General features: G+C 38.1%; 1 protein-coding gene across 4 annotated transcripts in view; it reads right to left on the minus strand.

Moving 5' to 3' along the window:
• The window catches only part of ETV1 (ETS variant transcription factor 1), a 68,433-nt gene that overhangs the window by 18,105 nt on the left and 32,096 nt on the right, over window positions 1-18,232 (minus strand). For all 4 annotated transcript variants that reach the window (XM_084508332.1, XM_084508331.1, XM_084508333.1 and 1 more), the window contains 3 exons: window positions 14,707-14,836; window positions 12,880-13,068; window positions 8,947-9,194 (listed from right to left, as the gene is read on the minus strand). In XM_084508332.1, coding sequence (XP_084364458.1) covers window positions 8,947-9,194; window positions 12,880-13,068; window positions 14,707-14,836 — 567 coding nt within the window. The remainder of the gene's footprint in view (window positions 1-8,946; window positions 9,195-12,879; window positions 13,069-14,706; window positions 14,837-18,232) is intronic.

Below are 18,232 nucleotides of genomic sequence, written 5' to 3' on the forward strand. Positions count from 1 at the left end.
TGCAGGCTTAATCTGGGTGGGTGAAAAGACAGCATGGCAGCTTCGGTGAGCAGCATGGTGTCCTGACCAGTGGCTACCTTACATGCTGAGCCTGTGAACGAGTTGCTCACATTCATCAAACACCTCAACCCACATGTGAAACTTGTCTCCTTCCTGACAGGCATCAAATATGTGACGGCACTAAAACTGGAACCGTGTTACTATTGCTCACCCAGTTCTCTGATTTACACTTTATTACCAACTCAGTGATATTAACAAGAGGAAAAATTCCCCAAAAGTTTTCAGGGATTCCACTGGCTGTGGATAACGCCAACCCTGTAATTTAACTTACACCATATCCTTCTCAGTTGGAAACTGAGCCACAGTTGGAAACTGAAGCCTTCTCAGTTATCCTTTCTTGGTCTGAAAAAGAATTACGGAGTCTTTTGCTCCTATTTCAGTGACTCAGAATTGGTGTTTCTACATACACTTAAGCGTGCTGTGCCACCTCTCTTCCCAGAGGCAAGAAATCCAGCACGTGCAGACCCTTTCACTGGTGCCACTGGGTGCAGGGGGGCACACACAAGCCCTTCAGGGGCTGGGACACTCAGCTGCCAGGCAGATACCAGTATGTGACAGCCCAACCCTGCTGCTGTGCCAGTCCTGCCCACACTGCCTCCTCCCATCTTCTGCAGTGCAAGTTCTGGTATGCACAGAGATGGCCGGGGCAGTGGGAGAGGTTTTTACCGCATGCAGAGACAAAGGTAGCCTGACAAAAGTAGCCTTTTTAAAATAAAATGAGCAAGTTAAAAGGCATTGTACTTTCAGCCTCAAACTTGGTAATGTCTCAATATGACTGCAAAGAACTTTTCTGTTCATGTATTTCCAAGAGCGCTGACAAACTGTTTACAAAGGAGCGCTTAATCCACCACTGAAACACTTTTAGCCTCATGGTGGAAAGCAGTATTTACTGCCACTGAGAAGCTCTGACCAGCTCATAGATCAAGAGCAATGCTAAAATCATGGGAAAACAGACAGGATTTTTCAGGTAGGAAAGGCAGTTCTTCACACTAGATCACAACAAGTGGCACCAGGCATCACTAAGGAAAATGCATGATCTGTGTTACGCAGGGAAACAAACCTAATGATTTTATCTGATACAGAACCTACGGTTTTGTAAGCCTGCAGAACACAATGAAATTAAAACTCTTATATCTCTGCATAAAAAGAGATTCAGGTAGAAATACAAGAGCTAATGACAGTTTTCCTAAACAGGAATTGCTTGTGCATGTTCACAGCTCAAATGCTGGTGGATCAGGTTTTAGTCCAACTGCCTTTGAAAGCACCGTCCCCTGAGAAACTTCATGGTTCAACAGAGTGCTACAAACTGCTAAAATCCTGGCAAAACAAAAGTCAGCACTAATGTTGTATTAGCAGGGTCAGTATGAAATATGTAGATGCACTGAAGTTACAGAGGTAAAAGCAGTCACTGTCTCCTCTAAAAATCCATCTAAAAATTAATCTTGCTTTTCCCAAATCATTATGCAGTTCAAAAACATTCAGAATGGAAGATTTCATTCTTCATTCTGCCTGCTACTAACCTTCACACCAGCAATTAAACAAACAATAACATCTACAAGTATGTGCACTCATAAATACACACACACCCTCCGTTCTAAAAGATAACTAATTTTGATTTCTTAAGCTCGATTTCTTGCTTTTTACTTGACAAAAATCTAGGCCTCAATAGCTCGTGTCTAAGTGCGATTATCACACACACACAGAAAGAAAACCTTAAGCAAACAGCTTCCTTTCCGCAACTTTGGTTTTTAGTTCTATGACAACATCTAATGCATTTTCTGAGACCAGATGTCAACAGCCTGTCTAGGCGATGTGTAACTTTTTATACAGCAGAACAGGAAAACAAAGGCTCATACATTCAGCTCCGAATTGAAATTCCACATGGAACTGATCTTTTGAGCATACTTTAAAATCATGCATTTGCTTTTATTAACCTCAGTAACTGTAAAATGTATTTTAAACATTGCTTCCTTTCGAATTCAACAAAACACAGCAGTATTTTCACTCTCCCTTTCTCCTTTTGTTGGTAATCTTACAGCAAAAAACTGTCTGTGTTGCTTTTTCTCCCCCGCCCCATCCCATGCCTGTAAAATTGAAGTTGGACAAACACTGCACGGCTGAAGTGACATATTTGAATGGAATTCAGACCAACCAGTTCCTGTTTATGTTTCTGATTTGAGAATGTAGCCTTCTCATTCACTATACATTAGAAACACACCAAGGCCATAAATGGAGTCAGGTTACAGGCAGGCAGGGCCAAGGAGCATTAATCATTACTTTAAGGCAACTGGAAAAAGCAGCAGCTGAGGGAACACTACACCCTTCAGCTTCGTATAAATGGACATTCCAGGGTTTGGTGCGTTTCTTTTTTTTTTTTTTTTCCCCTTCAGCATCCATTTTATGAATGAAACTTCAGGCTGCACAAAGTCCATTCATATAAAAGCTGTGCTCACAGGGCTCGGTCTCTCGGGATCAATCGGTCTTGGGTAAGGCTGATGTGATTGGTTTAAGGCAGGCTTCAGCCTTCCATTACTGATTTAAAATGCAGCCTGTGTCCATTTGACCTGCGTTAATGCACAAAGAGTAAATCCAGACTGTGCTCTCAATCCTCAAATCAAATCATTAGCCAGTGCCACTTACTGTAACTGTAGATTTAGAGAATATTTATCCATTTCTTTAAAAAAAACAGGGACTGCAGGACAATTTTTCAGATCATATTGTCTGCTTTGAAATGAAAAATAGATGTATGGCCTCCTGCCTATATGCTTATATTAACTCGGTGTTCAGATTTCCCTTTGTTCATGAGGATAAATTACAAAATTAATTCTATTCTAAATACAAATTTCTTGTAGACAGATTTAGTGAGTAGAAGGAATCGGCTAGATAGAAAGCAAGAGAAAAGTTCAAATTCTGCCTGCCACTGCAATCTTCCTAAGTCCAGGTTTTTCAAATTCCCATCCTCAGATGCCATTATTTTCTACTGTTGTACCATCCAACAGTAGATTTGTGTTTATGTGTTTTAAGAGCAAGTACAAAGTGCAGCACAGCTTAACAACTGAACGAAACCCATGTTCATTCACTGAAACAACACACTAAAGACAAGCTCCTGAAACAAGACAGTGAAATATTTTAAACCACAGAAGCGAGACTCAGGAAAACTGCAAAACCAAGAATGAGGAGGGGAGACTTTGCAAACCTTGAACTAAAGAGCAAGCCCTTGGCCCTTATCCCCTCCTGCCTTTATCCCAGCCAGATTTTCATTCAGAACAATTGCACCGTGTAAAAGAATTTCTTTAAGGCCATAAGCAGATGCAATTTTGGGATGCACGTACTGAAGGACCACATCCTGTAAAAGGATGAGGTTAGTTCTGTTTCACATTTTCACATTTTAAAAAATTATGCTGAAAATACTGCAAATATTTGCAGCCTGACTTAAATTAAAAAAAAAGGGGGGGGGGGGGGGCGGGAGGAAGAAAAAATAAGAAAAGAAAAGGAAAAACCTAGAGAGAATTTGAGGAAAAGATTAAGCAGCTAGAGGATTTATGAAGCAGGATCTCAACAACAATTCACACAGACATACTTTAAGTATACATGCAGACTGTCTACAGAGATTTATAGGTGGTATGTTAATACCAAGGAATTGTTTAGGATGAGCCAAAGAGGTGTAGCTATGAGCAGTGGAATGAGACTGATCAAAGGGAAAATTTAGGCTTACTATCAAGAAATATTTCTTAACTATGAAGTCTGTGAAATAATCTCCCAAGGGAATAACTGTAGTAATAATACTTAGCACTCAACACGGTGCTTTACATTTTCAAAGCAATGTGGAAAAATTAGCCAATATAATTAAAGACAGTAGAAGTACCATAAGTTGTCATTTTAAATACTGCATTAGTCAAGGCACTAGAAGATATTCTGGAAAAAGCCAACCTGCATTGACTCTGACTGCCAGCTAAGATTTCCTTTCTTCCTTCATACTAGCATCTCCAAATGTCTAACCTGTACCTGCAAGAGGTACAATAAAATATCCAACTGCTGTTCTTAAAGTAAGAGGGAAGGAGGGAAGAAAAGGAGAAAGGGAGAGAGAGAGAGAGAGAAGGAAAGAGGAAAGAGGAAAGAGGAAAGAGGAAAGAGGAAAGAGGAAAGAGGAAAGAGGAAAGAGGAAAGAGGAAAGAGGAAAGAGGAAAGAGGAAAGAGGAAAGAGGAAAGAGGAAAGGAAAGGAAAGGAAAGGAAAGGAAAGGAAAGGAAAGGAAAGGAAAGGAAAGGAAAGGAAAGGAAAGGAAAGGAAAGGAAAGGAAAGGAAAGGAAAGGAAAGGAAAGGAAAGGAAAGGAAAGGAAAGGAAAACTGCAAATAAATATACTTCCAAGAAACACATTTAAAGTCTATTTTTTCCCTTGAAATTTTAATTCAACACATTCTCTAATGTTGTTCTTGCAACTCCCAAATTTCAAGAGATGTCAGCTGATCTCAAGGGAAGAATGTGCTACTAGGAAACTTTTTCAATGTTAATTTGCATTGATTTGCTTTTCAAAGAGCACTGTATCAGGTATTTGAAAGGACTCTTGCTTTTTATTCTGTTCCAGTCATTAGGTAAATACACCTTTATAGCATGGATAGTAGAATGCTAACAACATCTTATACCTAAAGGTGGAAATGTTGGTGGTTAGCAAGTGTCATAATTACATCTTCCTGGGCAACATTTATACAACTGCTTTGTTGCTAATGAATTATGATATAGCCTTTTGTCTCAGGACAACTCTTGCCTCTTGAGTGCACAAGTCAAAACTGTTTTGGGGAAGGAGAGTGGTGCAGTGAACAGCTTTGCAGGTGGAGCTCCTGCTTCAGTTGTTACAGACATTGGAAGTTGTGCCATTAATGAGGCATAACATTTCAAGAAAGGAAAAGACAACCTCAAGATATTGGAATGGCAAATTTTAGGACTCAACAAAGGCTGTTCCAGCTCCAATTAAGTTTGCCAAAGTAGTCAAGTCATCTTGGCCAAATTTTTTTCACATTATGTATTTCTTATATTTGTGGTCCTTGGACTGGGATACTAATCTGATGTTTCTATACTTTCTCACTACTAAATACAAAGGAAGTCCCTAGGAGCTAAATTTTGAACTTGTCTAATACATAGTGTTCTTTAAGAATTTTCCAGTGCTAATTGGGTACCCCAAATAAGCAGGTTTCTATCAAATGTGTCTCTGCCTACAACCATATCTCTTACCCTTTCTTGGGTGCTGCCAAAAGGTTGTGAGGCCTCAGAAATTAGAAGGATGAGCAACCCAGCAAGGAAGACATAAGGGCTAATAATTCTGTCTCAAAAGTTTATTCCACAAGTGATGTGACTAGTAACTCAGAAGAAAATTTTGGAAGTGACAGGGATAGAATCCAAATTTTCTAAGGTCCATTCAAATGTATTACTCATGAGACTACACTGAAATGCAAGAACAGCCCTGTCAATGCCTCTAATCTGCTCTGGAGAGACTGATTTTGTCTAGATTTCAACAGATGAATTCCTGGCAATCAGTAATAAGTATATACAAGCAGCAATTTGTCTACTAATCTCTGACTAACACTACCTTGTGACAGATTTAAAAGTTCTCAGTTAAAGAAATAGGCACAAAAGAACTTCCCAAACAAAATAACTGTTTTAATCAGGCAAAACAAAATGTGAGATTTAAACTGAAACTGAAGATGTCATTGCAAAATTATTTTTATTATTAATCTACATGCATAGCTGAAGTCATTACTTGGTATATTTGCAAATAGACTAAGTGAAGTAGGAAGCATCAAGCCTTCAAGGGTCCTACCTCAAAATAAAGCCTAGAACAGAGGAAGCTCAAAGCTCCTCAAGTTGACCTTTTCATTAAAATAACCAAACACATGGACTGAATTGTAGAAGTACTAACTGTTCAAGAATTTCCATTATTAACCCTTGTAAACAAATATCTTGGGAAGGCTTCTAGGGCATATTCATCAACCATGTAAAATCTCCAAGTTCTATATGTTGCTGGATATACCATTAGGTACTAAATATATCTGTGACTAGCAGCCCAAAAAAAATTGTGGCAGAAAAAGTCTGATTGGACACGTATGATGCATTGTGACTTCTAGAAGTGTAGATGGATAAGGAAGAGCTTCTACTCTGTTGACATTTTTCTTTTTCCATTATCTCAAACATTCTGCAGTAGAAATTGCATACCTGCAATTACAATTACAACTAATTGATCTGCCATTTCCCATGTCATAATTAATGTCATGTTTTAATAGAGTTATAATCATTCCATAATAATGCTTTTCATTCACCAGCTTCCCACAAAATATAAAAGTATAGTGCACAAAAGCAATGAACTTTTATGAGGCTCTTTCAAAAACATCCCAAAAGGAACATCTTGGTGCATTACAATGAACTTTTTAAATATATTTCTATATTCTTATCCGAGCTGCAGTAAAATAGCATGCAAAAAAAGACTTTTCACTCTAACATTCCTCCTTCCCTGAACATCCATAGGTGAAAAATGAAATCAATGATTCAGTGACAAATACATTATGTTTCCTAAGGGGTTATTTAATGTACTCCTAGTAAGGATGGAAAATGATGGTTTCTAGAGAACAGATGGTAACAAGACAAAATATCAACAGACCACAGTTGTTGACTGCAATTTATGGAGTGTACAGATGTGTCAACTTAAATGCAGTGATTCTGAGGCCAATAAAAGTACTTCCTGATACCAACAGATTAATTTTTCATGACCACTGGTTACACAGCTATTACATTTTTAAAAACTAATTATTCGTCACAAAAGAAACAATCTTCCTCAGACGTCATTACTATAAAGCGAAATGTTGTTCTTGCTGGCACAAAAATAAAAAATAATAATAATAAAAAAAGAGCATTTTAGAATTGACGCAAGTTTGCACATCTTCCTTTCAGAATAAAATTTGCTGTTTTTTTTTTTTTTCCCATAAAGAATATTACAATGAAAGATGAATGCTAGCAGCCAACCCAGATTTAAAGTAATAGCATGCAATAAGGAGATCCCACTTCCTAGCCAAATATGAAGCATGCTTACAAAAGGGCCTTTTTTCACCCTTTAATTTAGCAGGATGAATAACGGTGCTTGTGAAGGTTGCAAGGGACTGGCAGTGCCTGAAGCTGCAGTCCCCTATTTATTATCCATAGCCACATTAACTATGCAGACAGTCTCTCCCATGCTGTTCTGTAAGACTAAAGATACACGACTGCCAAAGCCACATATCTCAGAACCTTAATCAATGAACAGGTTTAGTTCTTGCTTTCATCCTTTAATCTGAACCTATGTTCATGTTGTCTTATACTTCAGCTTGGATAAATATTTCATATTTCCTCCTTATTCCCCTCCTTGTATATCCCTAACTCAAATTCATCAAAGGATTGGTTATTTGCTTGCAAAGAATAAGAAAGGAGAAACTCTACTTTCCAAATTCCCCTGGTCTAAGATAGGGATCAGTTCTAAAACAAGCACTTTATAATAAAGATACCAAAGAATACTCCACTAAATAGACAATGTTAAGTTAGCTATAGAAAAGATGATAAAAACAATTTTTTCACTGTATCAAACTGCAAAACAATTTGTCATAGGCTAAACTTCCAAAGGAGACCTCAATTCAACAGCCACACAGTGTTTGCAAAAGAAACTGCAAAAGCATCTAGCCACGAACTGAACCAGAAGGTAAGCACTGGAGGCACTGCAGTGCCCAGAAGTCAGGCAAGGCTCAAAAAGACGCTGCCCCAAATTAGGGTATGTGTGTATGAAAGCAATGCACCCTCCCCTGGGAGTGCCATAAGAACTCACTGAAAACCCTTCTCTTTAACAGTGTGGCATACACGAACCAGGACAGAGGCATGGACTGATGAGGAGCTGCAGAAATCGCTTACATAGGAATTGAAAGATGTGTTTTGACTGAATTTTGTCAACACCATACTGTTTACCCCATTTACCCTATCCAGCCTGCTCCATGCAATTTTAACCTTAGCTTCCCTCTCCTCGTTACTTGGTACTCATCACTAAACTCTGTTTTTTGCTTCCCCAATTCTCTCTCTCTTTCCCCAAATATAATATAAATATTATTTTTAAATTGTGGCAAAGTAACCTAAAATTTCAAATGTTATTCCTTTGATTCATGTTTTTATCCTTTTTGACCAGAAGCTATTCAGAGTGGGCTCTGCCACCACCTCCTCTATTTTGTAGAGCAATAACGCTCATTTTGGTTGCCCTATGAGCGCAATAATAATAATAAACATTATTAATAGCAACAGCTTATTCTCTACATCAGCAATCTGGCATCACAGATTATGTACCTCCACAAAACACAGCAGTATGCACAAATTGAGAAGCTGACACCAATTTGGCTGATTCTTCTCCCTCATTGGTTTTATAGCTGTATAAACCCCACTTCAGCGGAGTTACTCCTGATTTAAAGCAGTGCAGGCAAGAGGAGAGTCCTCTACTTCTGGCGGACAAATGAAAGAGCTCATAAAATGGAGCATACAAATTTAGAGGTCAGAGATGAGATAATGCAGAGCAAGCCCCCTCTTAAGCAAAGCTCAATTTTGCACCCATGATTATTTCTTCTCCAGCTTCTTTAACCTGTGTATTGTCTGGACAGAGAGTTCTGGGAAATGAAAACCTCCACAGAGCAAGACAAGGCAACAGTGGCACGAGACACCTTGTACTATGTGGCAATCTCACTACTTTTCAAGTTATATTGGACATCAATTACTTTGGGAGATTTAGAAGCCAGAAGAGCAAGTTCCAATTCATAGAATCAAAACATCAATAGCACTAGCTTGGACTCATTTATTACTTTACTATGCATAAATAAGGAGAGTCTCACCTACCTGAATCATATGCAAAATCTCTAGGTTCCTGTTTAATCATCAGAGGAGGGGGGAAATTTTGACTGGCTGCACTGCCAACCATAGCGTTGTGTTCATACACTGGATCGTGATACTCCTGCTTAAAACCTTGAGGTGGGAAAGGGATGTTTGGCTCAGACATCTGCCGCTGATATATTGGACGTCCTTCCCTTGGCATTGCAGGCAGAGGTGGAAAAGAATTGCAAGGTTCAGAGAGCTGGCGGCGAAATCTAGGACACAAGTTAGAGAGGTCATGTAAAGGACTTAAGCTACATTCCATTTCACAAAGATCTTCACAGATCATGATTAGCAAGAGGGTTTATCGCTTCCTCAATAGTAAACATTTTGTTTATGATAATGCCAAATGCTGCCATCAGGATTATGATCATGGCTGTGTTGCAGAACAGCAAGAAGCAAAGTGACATACCCCCCACCTATTAATACCAGCTCTAGTACCTGCCCCCACCACCATGTTCTTTTTCTTCAGTGTCCTCTCTCATCAAAAGAGGCCAACCAAAAATGTACCAGCTTCAAACCAGCAGAAAGACTGACGTTTTCCTACCACAGTAACATGAAAGAGGCTTATGTGGAGCTCTCTGTTGTTTCATGAGAATGAATGACGTATTGCTTGTACTCTAATTTACTCTTGCAGTTCTTACTGTTACATGGAAACCATTCTGACCATGACAACAAACACAACCATTTTGAACAAAGAGTATTGTCTGTTGAAACACCTGGAATCATGCCAGGGTATAAGTCCACAGTTCTGTCCTCTCGGGGATAGCGCCGTGGGAGGTCTACCTGCAAAACTGGTATTGTATTCCAGAAGAGAATATAAGCACTCCAGAAAAAGGACAGCATACAGATTTTTGTTAAGAGAAGCAAAGCCTAAGTATTTTCCTCCTGCCTTAACTTCTTCCCATAGTTATTTCCACACAAAAGAAGTAGTCCACACAAACCAAGCCGCCACTTACTACTCCAAAATACTCTTCAATAAGCATAACATGTGAGAATTCAGTTTTAAATCAACTTAATTTCCATGCAGCACTGCTCAAGAACCTACATTTGTTGTTTCTTCCATAAAACAGGAATGAAAAATTTAGAATGTAATTATTAGGACATCTGTGGGTTCAGAAGCCTAGAGAATACAAGGATGCTATTTTCCCACCATGCTCTGATGAACTGCACAAAGTGTTCCTGTCATCTCCTATAGATTACCGCAGTGGTAGTAACCATCGCCACCAGAATTGTGTCTGCACTAATCCACAGCAAATGCAATGTTCTTGCAACAAACTGCTTACTAGCCCCGTTATCACTCATCATGAAAGCATACGTTTTTCTTTTTCTTTTTTCTTTTTTAAAAAAAAAGAGAAACCTGTGTCTTTCTCTGCCAGTTTCACACCGTCACACTAAAAATCAAGAATTAATCACTCTTCAGCTTCCTGTACTTTGCAGCAGAACTGACTTTCCCTCATGACAGCAAAAGCAGACATTCTCTTGGAGAAAATGGGGTGAATGAAGAAAGGAGGGTTTTGATTGCATAAGCAACACAGTCCTTGAATATCATCTTATATGTAGTATGTGTTTCTGAAACAATTTTAACCCTACTAACATCTGTCAAAATACTGCTGTGAACTTGGTCTGACAAATATTTACTGTCATAGCTTAATTACAAATACTGTGGGAGCTACAGGGATAGAAACTATTACAATGTAGCACTGGAGACAAAATTATTTTTTTAATGCTGCTGTAAATAATCTGTTTTGCAATAGAAAGAGTACTGCACTGTAACATTGGTTTTTGCAATTCCACCTACACCTGCAGAAAATAAACTTAGAAACTCAAATGTATTATGAAACAGTTAGGCTGACTGGCACTGCATTCATTTCCCTCTTTTCCTTTTTTCATTAGCCAAAAAAAGAAGCAGAAATTATCATTAAGAACTGTCAAGGAGTGAATCAGAAAATTGCAACTTGAAGTTAAAATAAGAAACAGGCTCACTCACAAAGCCTCAAAGGAAGTTAATAATACTTGTTGTACTGGAAGCTTTGTATGGAATCAAGCCATTTGTTTATACAAGTGGATTTGATTCCTGTTGGTACTTGTTAGGACCACTTATATTCATGCCCTGTATGAAGATGTATGGGCTGTATGTTCCAGATACTGATCCTATCTTATACCACCAACGCATGTTCCAAAGAAAAATGCTTGGAGTTATAAATTTATATACAAAGTTACACAGGTAGGTTATTTGTTTAAATGACATTGTCTGAATACATTCATTGTTGTAGCTATCATCTTGTAAATCAGGAAGATGTGAATTGCACAAAAATATCAAGTACATATTTGTTTCAAAAAATGGAGAAGATTCAAAGTAAAGAGGAAAATGGTGAAAAAAAAAATAATAATATGTATCTTCCACTACAATCATACTTTCTTTAAAAAAAATAGAAAAATGAGATTTTTGCCCTGAGTCAGCTAATTTGGACTTCACTAAAACACGTTATGTTCTATCACTGAAGGAAAGCATCAGTGCAAAATGTAATAAAGAACATGAATTTCAAAGACATGGGGAAAAAATCATATAAAGAACTCATAAAGCTTGTACAGAACAAGAGTTATGGTTATAGGAAAATAAACTAGGGTGTATGCAAATCTTTATAAATATTCAAATTAAGGCTGACATACAGCTACAGTATTGTCTTTACAAGTTGCTCTAAATCCAAAGATTTTTTCATCTGTAAAATACTATTGATCTCTGCACAGAAGCCATTTAGCTTTTGGAGATTTCAGTCTCCTGACAACTTGGGTGTATATACAAAAACACAGTTATCCACCCTCCTGCAATCAAAACTGCATCCTGGCTTCACTGAGGGCTGGTGTGGTTAGACCACAGTCCAAGGATGGGGGAAACAGCATTATGGCAGTTTACAGGGCTGATTCAGTGTTTCTTTACCACCAGAAAGGCATACAGACCTTGGGTAATATTTAATACTATCTCAGCAGAGCACAAAATGGCTATATAAACTGTAGCGACCTCCTCCAGATTTGATCTGCACAAATCCCTGGAGATAATAGCCCTTATTAGAGCAGAAGCATGCAAATCACACTCCCGACAACTGTGATTTTCTTTTCAGGTGCTTCTTAATTTGTTAATGTGTAAGTGCTAAGACAAGTCTCTAAACATATATACCTCTCTATATAGCTGAAATTCAAAATGCTCAGAGCAATCACACAACACAGCAAACAAAAACAGGTTCATGTAATAAAGGTTAGGATTAATAGAATTCCACAAACAAGTGTTTGGTCTCAAAAATAAGGGAAATTCACTAAGCATATTTGTTGCAAAACTGAGCTAAAAAAGACAGTCAGTTGTCTGGGGACTTCCAACATACCGAAACAAAACAGGGTGACTTAAGGACAGTTTAAGCTTTAATTCTAGTCTCCAGTTTTGTGGCTTTTACTCAGACTAATGTTATTTGAACACAGTTTATGTTGGCATGTAAGTTTGTTTGAAATACTATATTTCTAAAGGGATTGGAAAAATGATCCACCCTTCCATTGAATATTCTGAAGCAGTAGCACATACAGCTACTTATCTCTTGGACCGGTAAATTTCTTAGCAAGGAGACAGATTAGCCAGGATCATGCCTGCTGATGACTTCATCTCGTGGGGCTTACTAGACTCAAGTGAATCACCCTCAGCAGTCAGCAGAAGCAGGTCACTAAAACCGTATCATTGCCAATATCAACTCCTACTGAAGCCCCTCAAGCAGGGTGCCAGTCTTTCATAAAACATACATTTCTGACATTCTGACCTTACCTGGCTTGAAGCCAGTGCTGCCCTATATGAGAGACACACGTCTACCATTGAAATAACTTCTGCATAGGTCCTGCACACATTCTGTGTTTTACCTGTGATCCATAGGGAAGCTGTTGTCTTGAATGGACTGGGATGGAGGGAGATGGGCCGGGAAAACCCGGTCAGGTTTAGGAGTCTGAGCTGAGTTTGGGGAGGCATGGTGCAGCGGTGACACAGGAGTGCTGGATGGTGTTGGTGGGTTGGAGGGCCTCATTCCCACTTGTGGCTTCTGATCATAGGCACTATTAGAAAAGCAAGGAGAAAGACGCTTAGATGTAGAGCTTAGGGATATGGTTTAGTGGAGGGCTGTTAGCGTTAGGTTGGAGGTTGGACTCGATGACCTTGAGGTCTCTTCCAACCTAGAAAATTCTGTGATTCTGTGATTCTGTGATTCTGTTATTTTCTCTGCAAAAACATGTAGCACGTATGTTCAGGAAAAAAAAAAAAAAGCAAGTATCACATATAAGCTTTTTATTACAGATACTTTATTAAGCAGTTTGGAGCAGAGAAATTCTCTACACGAAGAGGAGCACAGAAAAAAATAATTTTAAAGGCAAGTGGTTCAAAACAGCATTTTTTTCTCTGGGGCCTAGAAATGTATTTTTAAAGGATTCAGTCTTACACTGACATTCTAACAAGAGATACACAAAATACACAAACATGGTATTGTATTATATGCACCTGGACTAGAGTGCAAAGAGCTGGCAGTGCCTGTCAAGACTCTTTTTTAGAGCTTGCACAAAACCACAAAGTGAAACAGTAAAACAATGAATGCAGTTAGAGGGAAGGGATCTGACCCAGAAAAACAATGCTATGCTGGCTTAGCTACCCACACTAAGATGTCAGCAGGCTCTCCTGATAGGTTTTCTGTCTCTGTCTCAAAAATAAAGTTTAAGTCCTGCAAATATAAAGGAGTTCCAGAACAGGAATGGACCTTAGTACACTTTGATTATTCTTGTTTCTGAACAGGAAAAACACAGACAAAAGGCAGATAGTAAGCATGAACTTGCATACTTTCCTGTGTCAGATCTCCCAGCACCCATCAAATCTGGTAATGTACACATTTGATTTTTTAAATCAAAACCATTCCTCTATGACTGTCGAAGGTGCCAGTCTGTTTTTAGTTTTCTTTCACACGTAAAAAAGTTAAATGCAAATTATTTAAGTGCTATCAGTTTTAGTAGTACGTTAATGAGAACAAAAACTCACTAGCAAGATTAAACATTCTAAAATTGACTGAAATGTCAGTAAGACATTTCACTGCTAAAGGAAGGAGTGACATGTAAGTGCAAACCAAAACAACGTCAATAAAGAATGCAGTCATATCAAGCCCCCAGAATTATTAAAGTTTTTACTATTTACCCTTATAAAAGACAATTTGCTTTTGAAAAGATAACAAAGATGCAGATCCTAATGAAATACTATTTCAAATTGTAATCATCCTTGAATGCACACATATATAATTGCAAAACATGTCAAATACCTCAGGCCTGCCAATCTCTTGCTTGTTACACAGATCTTGCTCTCTTTCCTAATGTGTATAATGCATTTTGAAAGTACTTTCAACACAACTCATAGAAAACCAGACACTCCTTCCATTTCACACTTGCACCCCGAGTTTCTAAATTCTGGCTATCTCCCATGAAGGAGGAATAGAGAATATGCATTTTGATGAAAAACACTGCTTTAAAATAGTTATATGTTTGATATAACTGTAAACAACACCATCAGTGTTCATCAGCTAAATGCATTATCTCATCAGGCTGCTATCTGCTGAAGAGGGAACTTTTATAAGATCTCTGTTATGGCTTTATAACTCTTTAGTCAGTCCTCATTTAAATCAGCAGTTCTCACTGCAAACATATTCCTGATTGCTTTACCTGACATTGTACAGGCACTTTTCCCCATAACTGAACTTGAATGGTTGTTCTTGACTGCAAGCAGAGCCAAGTTCCGAACATGGGCTATGGGGTTCCTTCTTGATTTTCACAGGGAGACCATGAAAAGCCACTGGAAAGAGAAAGAAAATATAATTGAAAACCAAGTACAACATTAACAATGAGCTTTCTCAAGTAAACTAGACACTGCTAATTAAGCACATGATTAATTAAACCATTGTAATACTAAAAACAATATAGGAAATAAACATTTCAAGGATTTCTTCATGTGTCAACTGAAAAATAGACACCAGAGATCCTTTGCATTGGCTATTAGCACTTTTATTGTTTAATAGAATGATGGCCAGGATCCCATCTCATTAGCAGGAAAATAACAGCCTACTTATATTTGGCTTAACTACTGTAAATGTTGTCAGAGGCAAAATACTTTCCAGGCACCAAATGTTTCTAAGTATTATTAGTGAGGTAGCTTTTAGCTATAAATGCAATAGCAGATCACTTCAAAGAATGCCACACAAATTACTCCAAAATAAATTTCTCATATACCAGCCTCAGGTTTATATTCGGTCACCTTTTTCTCCCACAGAATACATGAAAATTTGCAGTGAAACTTATGAAATTGGGTGATTACATGTTTCTTTAGTTATACAAATAATATCTGGAAAAAACACATGAGAAATGCCTTCAGTACGCTTTCTCAAAAATGCACAATGTAAAATTTGGGCCTCGCCGAAGTCAACACTAAATGTGACAGACACAAATGGAGAAAAAAAAAATAGCCATGCTTTTTTAAATAGCCAAAAGAACATAGGGAGTATGACAGAAATGCATCGTTAATGAGAAGCACAAATTGGTCTGGATTAAGCTAAAGGTCAAAGGTAAAGTTAAGGTTAACTAGCATATTAGTTTAAGCCAGCCAACTTTCCTTTATTTCAAAGGTAACCTTAACCAAAATTAAAACAGAAGAAAATTCAAAGTTCACCTAATGTAGGCAAATCTAAATTTAGTGGCTAGGAGGACAAAGGACTAAAGACAGGTGTTTAACAGCTTGAAAACATACCCTTCAATTTATTTATTTATTTATTTATTTATTTTTTTAAAAAAAGAGATTTCAAATCCATTTTTGAACTCTGAGCAGCCTAGAGTTTGGGGATCAACTCTCATGACTGGGTTTTGCTGTTGTCACCAAAACACCAGTTTGGACATCATGCTCCAGCCTGACACCAACAGGTACGCCTCTGCAGAAATCCACATATATGCAAAAGTCTCTGTTAGAGAAGCTCAATGCAAAATTAGGTCATTATTATTACTGTTAAGAAGAATCTTGTCCTTTCCGTTGCACCTGACCCGAAAAACAAGTTGTTACATGCTATATACTTTCTATTAAGGGATGTGCATGCACGTGGACAGGGTTGTTGTGAGGGAAAGGTAAATGAAACATTAAGAAGTGAGCATTAGAACGAATAAACCCCAGTTTATTATGCTAGATCTTGATTCCTGATTCTCACCACTGGTTCTCCCACAACTGGGCAATGTTCAGAGAACTTTTTCACAAACTGATCATCTTCCTCTTACATGACAGCTCATATTATTATCTCTCAGCTGAGACATCTGCAAGATATCGCTGGATTATTTTCCCATGTATTTTCACAGAATGCAAAAAAATTGTCTCTAAGACTGCTATTCAGCTATTGTATTTGGTGGACAGTAGTAACCTATCTAGAAAGATTACATACGAAAAGCAGAGAGTAAAACAGGCACAGAAACACAGCAACACAGCACAGTAACTTAAGAAACAAGAGATGAAAAGTGGTGAACAACACAACAAGAGAATAAATCTTTCTGCATACAATTGTATAAATTTGCAATAAAACAAAAGACAATTGGGACTTCTTGAATCAAGGTTTTTAACTGTAGTAGTAAAGCAAACTGCAGCCCATGGTCAGCTTTCTACTGCAAAAGAGGCTGACATCCAGTAGCTTGGTTTGGGTTTACACTAGTGAACTTTTACTGCTGACTATCTTCACACGTCTTGGTCAGATAATAATGCACACTGTGCGTTTAATGTGTATGATGGAACCCACATCTCCAGAACCGTGGCTCCGGCACAGAGGCAGGCAAACTCTTCGACTTGGATCGGAGAATTAAAACCACAACTGTAACAAGACTTTTCTAAAGCCAGTATCACATACTTGCACAAAGGTCACACGCTGCTCTATTTTTTTTTATTATTATTATTATTTTATTTTAACTTTGCTACTTCCTCAGAGTTAATCTGTTATGAAAAATTACTTCCCTTATTTATTTTTAAATAACGGGAGTACAGAGACTCCCACACCACAGCCCTGTGCGGAGAACTGGCTGGGTATTTCATCACAGCGCTGAGAGCCTGAACGTCTGCTAACAGGCAGTTTTCCAGCTCACTGGCACAGGCACAAGTGAAAGCAGCACATTCATTTTGTGCAATTTGCTTTACCTTCCCACATGGAGTTGGTGCATGTAAAAGGCTGTTAAGTACTAAATTATTCCTTATCAAATCACCATCATCTGGAGTCATGATCAACACTAATTAAATTACTTTCACTGAACACGGCTCCAGCCTGCTGCCTCGGCTGCGAGGTACATTTTATTTTGCTTACTGTACAGTCCTAGCAAGGTATAGGGCACAGTGCTAGGAGGCATCTGTGCTGTAGTTTTAATTAAAGTTTACCTCACCTTCCTCCCAGCTTTATAAGCTAGGGTAAAGTGTATCAAATCAAGTAGGTTAACGCCTTCATTTCATTTAGGGAAAGCATTATAGTCCAAAGTGATTTTATATTAGATCTTTATCTTAACTATGTCCAGAAATATAATGTAGCTGTAAAATTTAAAACCTTCCTCCGGCAGTCCCCTGACACAGTCACCATGCTAAGCTTTATCTGTAACTTTTAAGTGTATGTTCTATAGGAAGAAAGGAAAAAAGATAGTCTGAGAAAAATACTTTCTATGCTTGGGGGGGAGGGGGCTTTCATGAAGGCTACTTGACCTTTGAAACCACATCTTAAGTGTGGCTGAAGATGACAGACTTATTCCAACTAAAAAATTTCAAACATTTAAAACAGTTCCTCACATCATCACTGCCACCTCCACCCATTGCTCTTCATTTTAGTATGACACTTATTTCATAGTGTACCTATTAAAAGAGTTTTTAAACACACATAGTTTTGCAAAGCTGGATTTTATATTCCTTTTTCATTCACTTTTCATTTGATGAGAGCAAGGTTGCTTATTTATATAATCTAATTTTAGTGCAGCATACCCAACTACCAACATCCAAATTAAAAATACGACATTTTGAGCAACCAGCTCCTCACCACTTCATTCTTCCTGATGGCAAATTCATTTTACTTAACCCCAGAAGTGAGTCTCAACCCTATTACAGCAACAGGCACTATGCCTTAATAACGACCTTATTAAGAAGTGACCAAGGGCCAAGATTTCATCCCAAGTGATTACTTACAGATAACTA

Source organism: Aythya ferina (genome assembly GCF_964211825.1).
Source record: "Aythya ferina genome assembly, chromosome: 2".
Taxonomy (NCBI): Eukaryota; Metazoa; Chordata; class Aves; order Anseriformes; family Anatidae; genus Aythya; species Aythya ferina.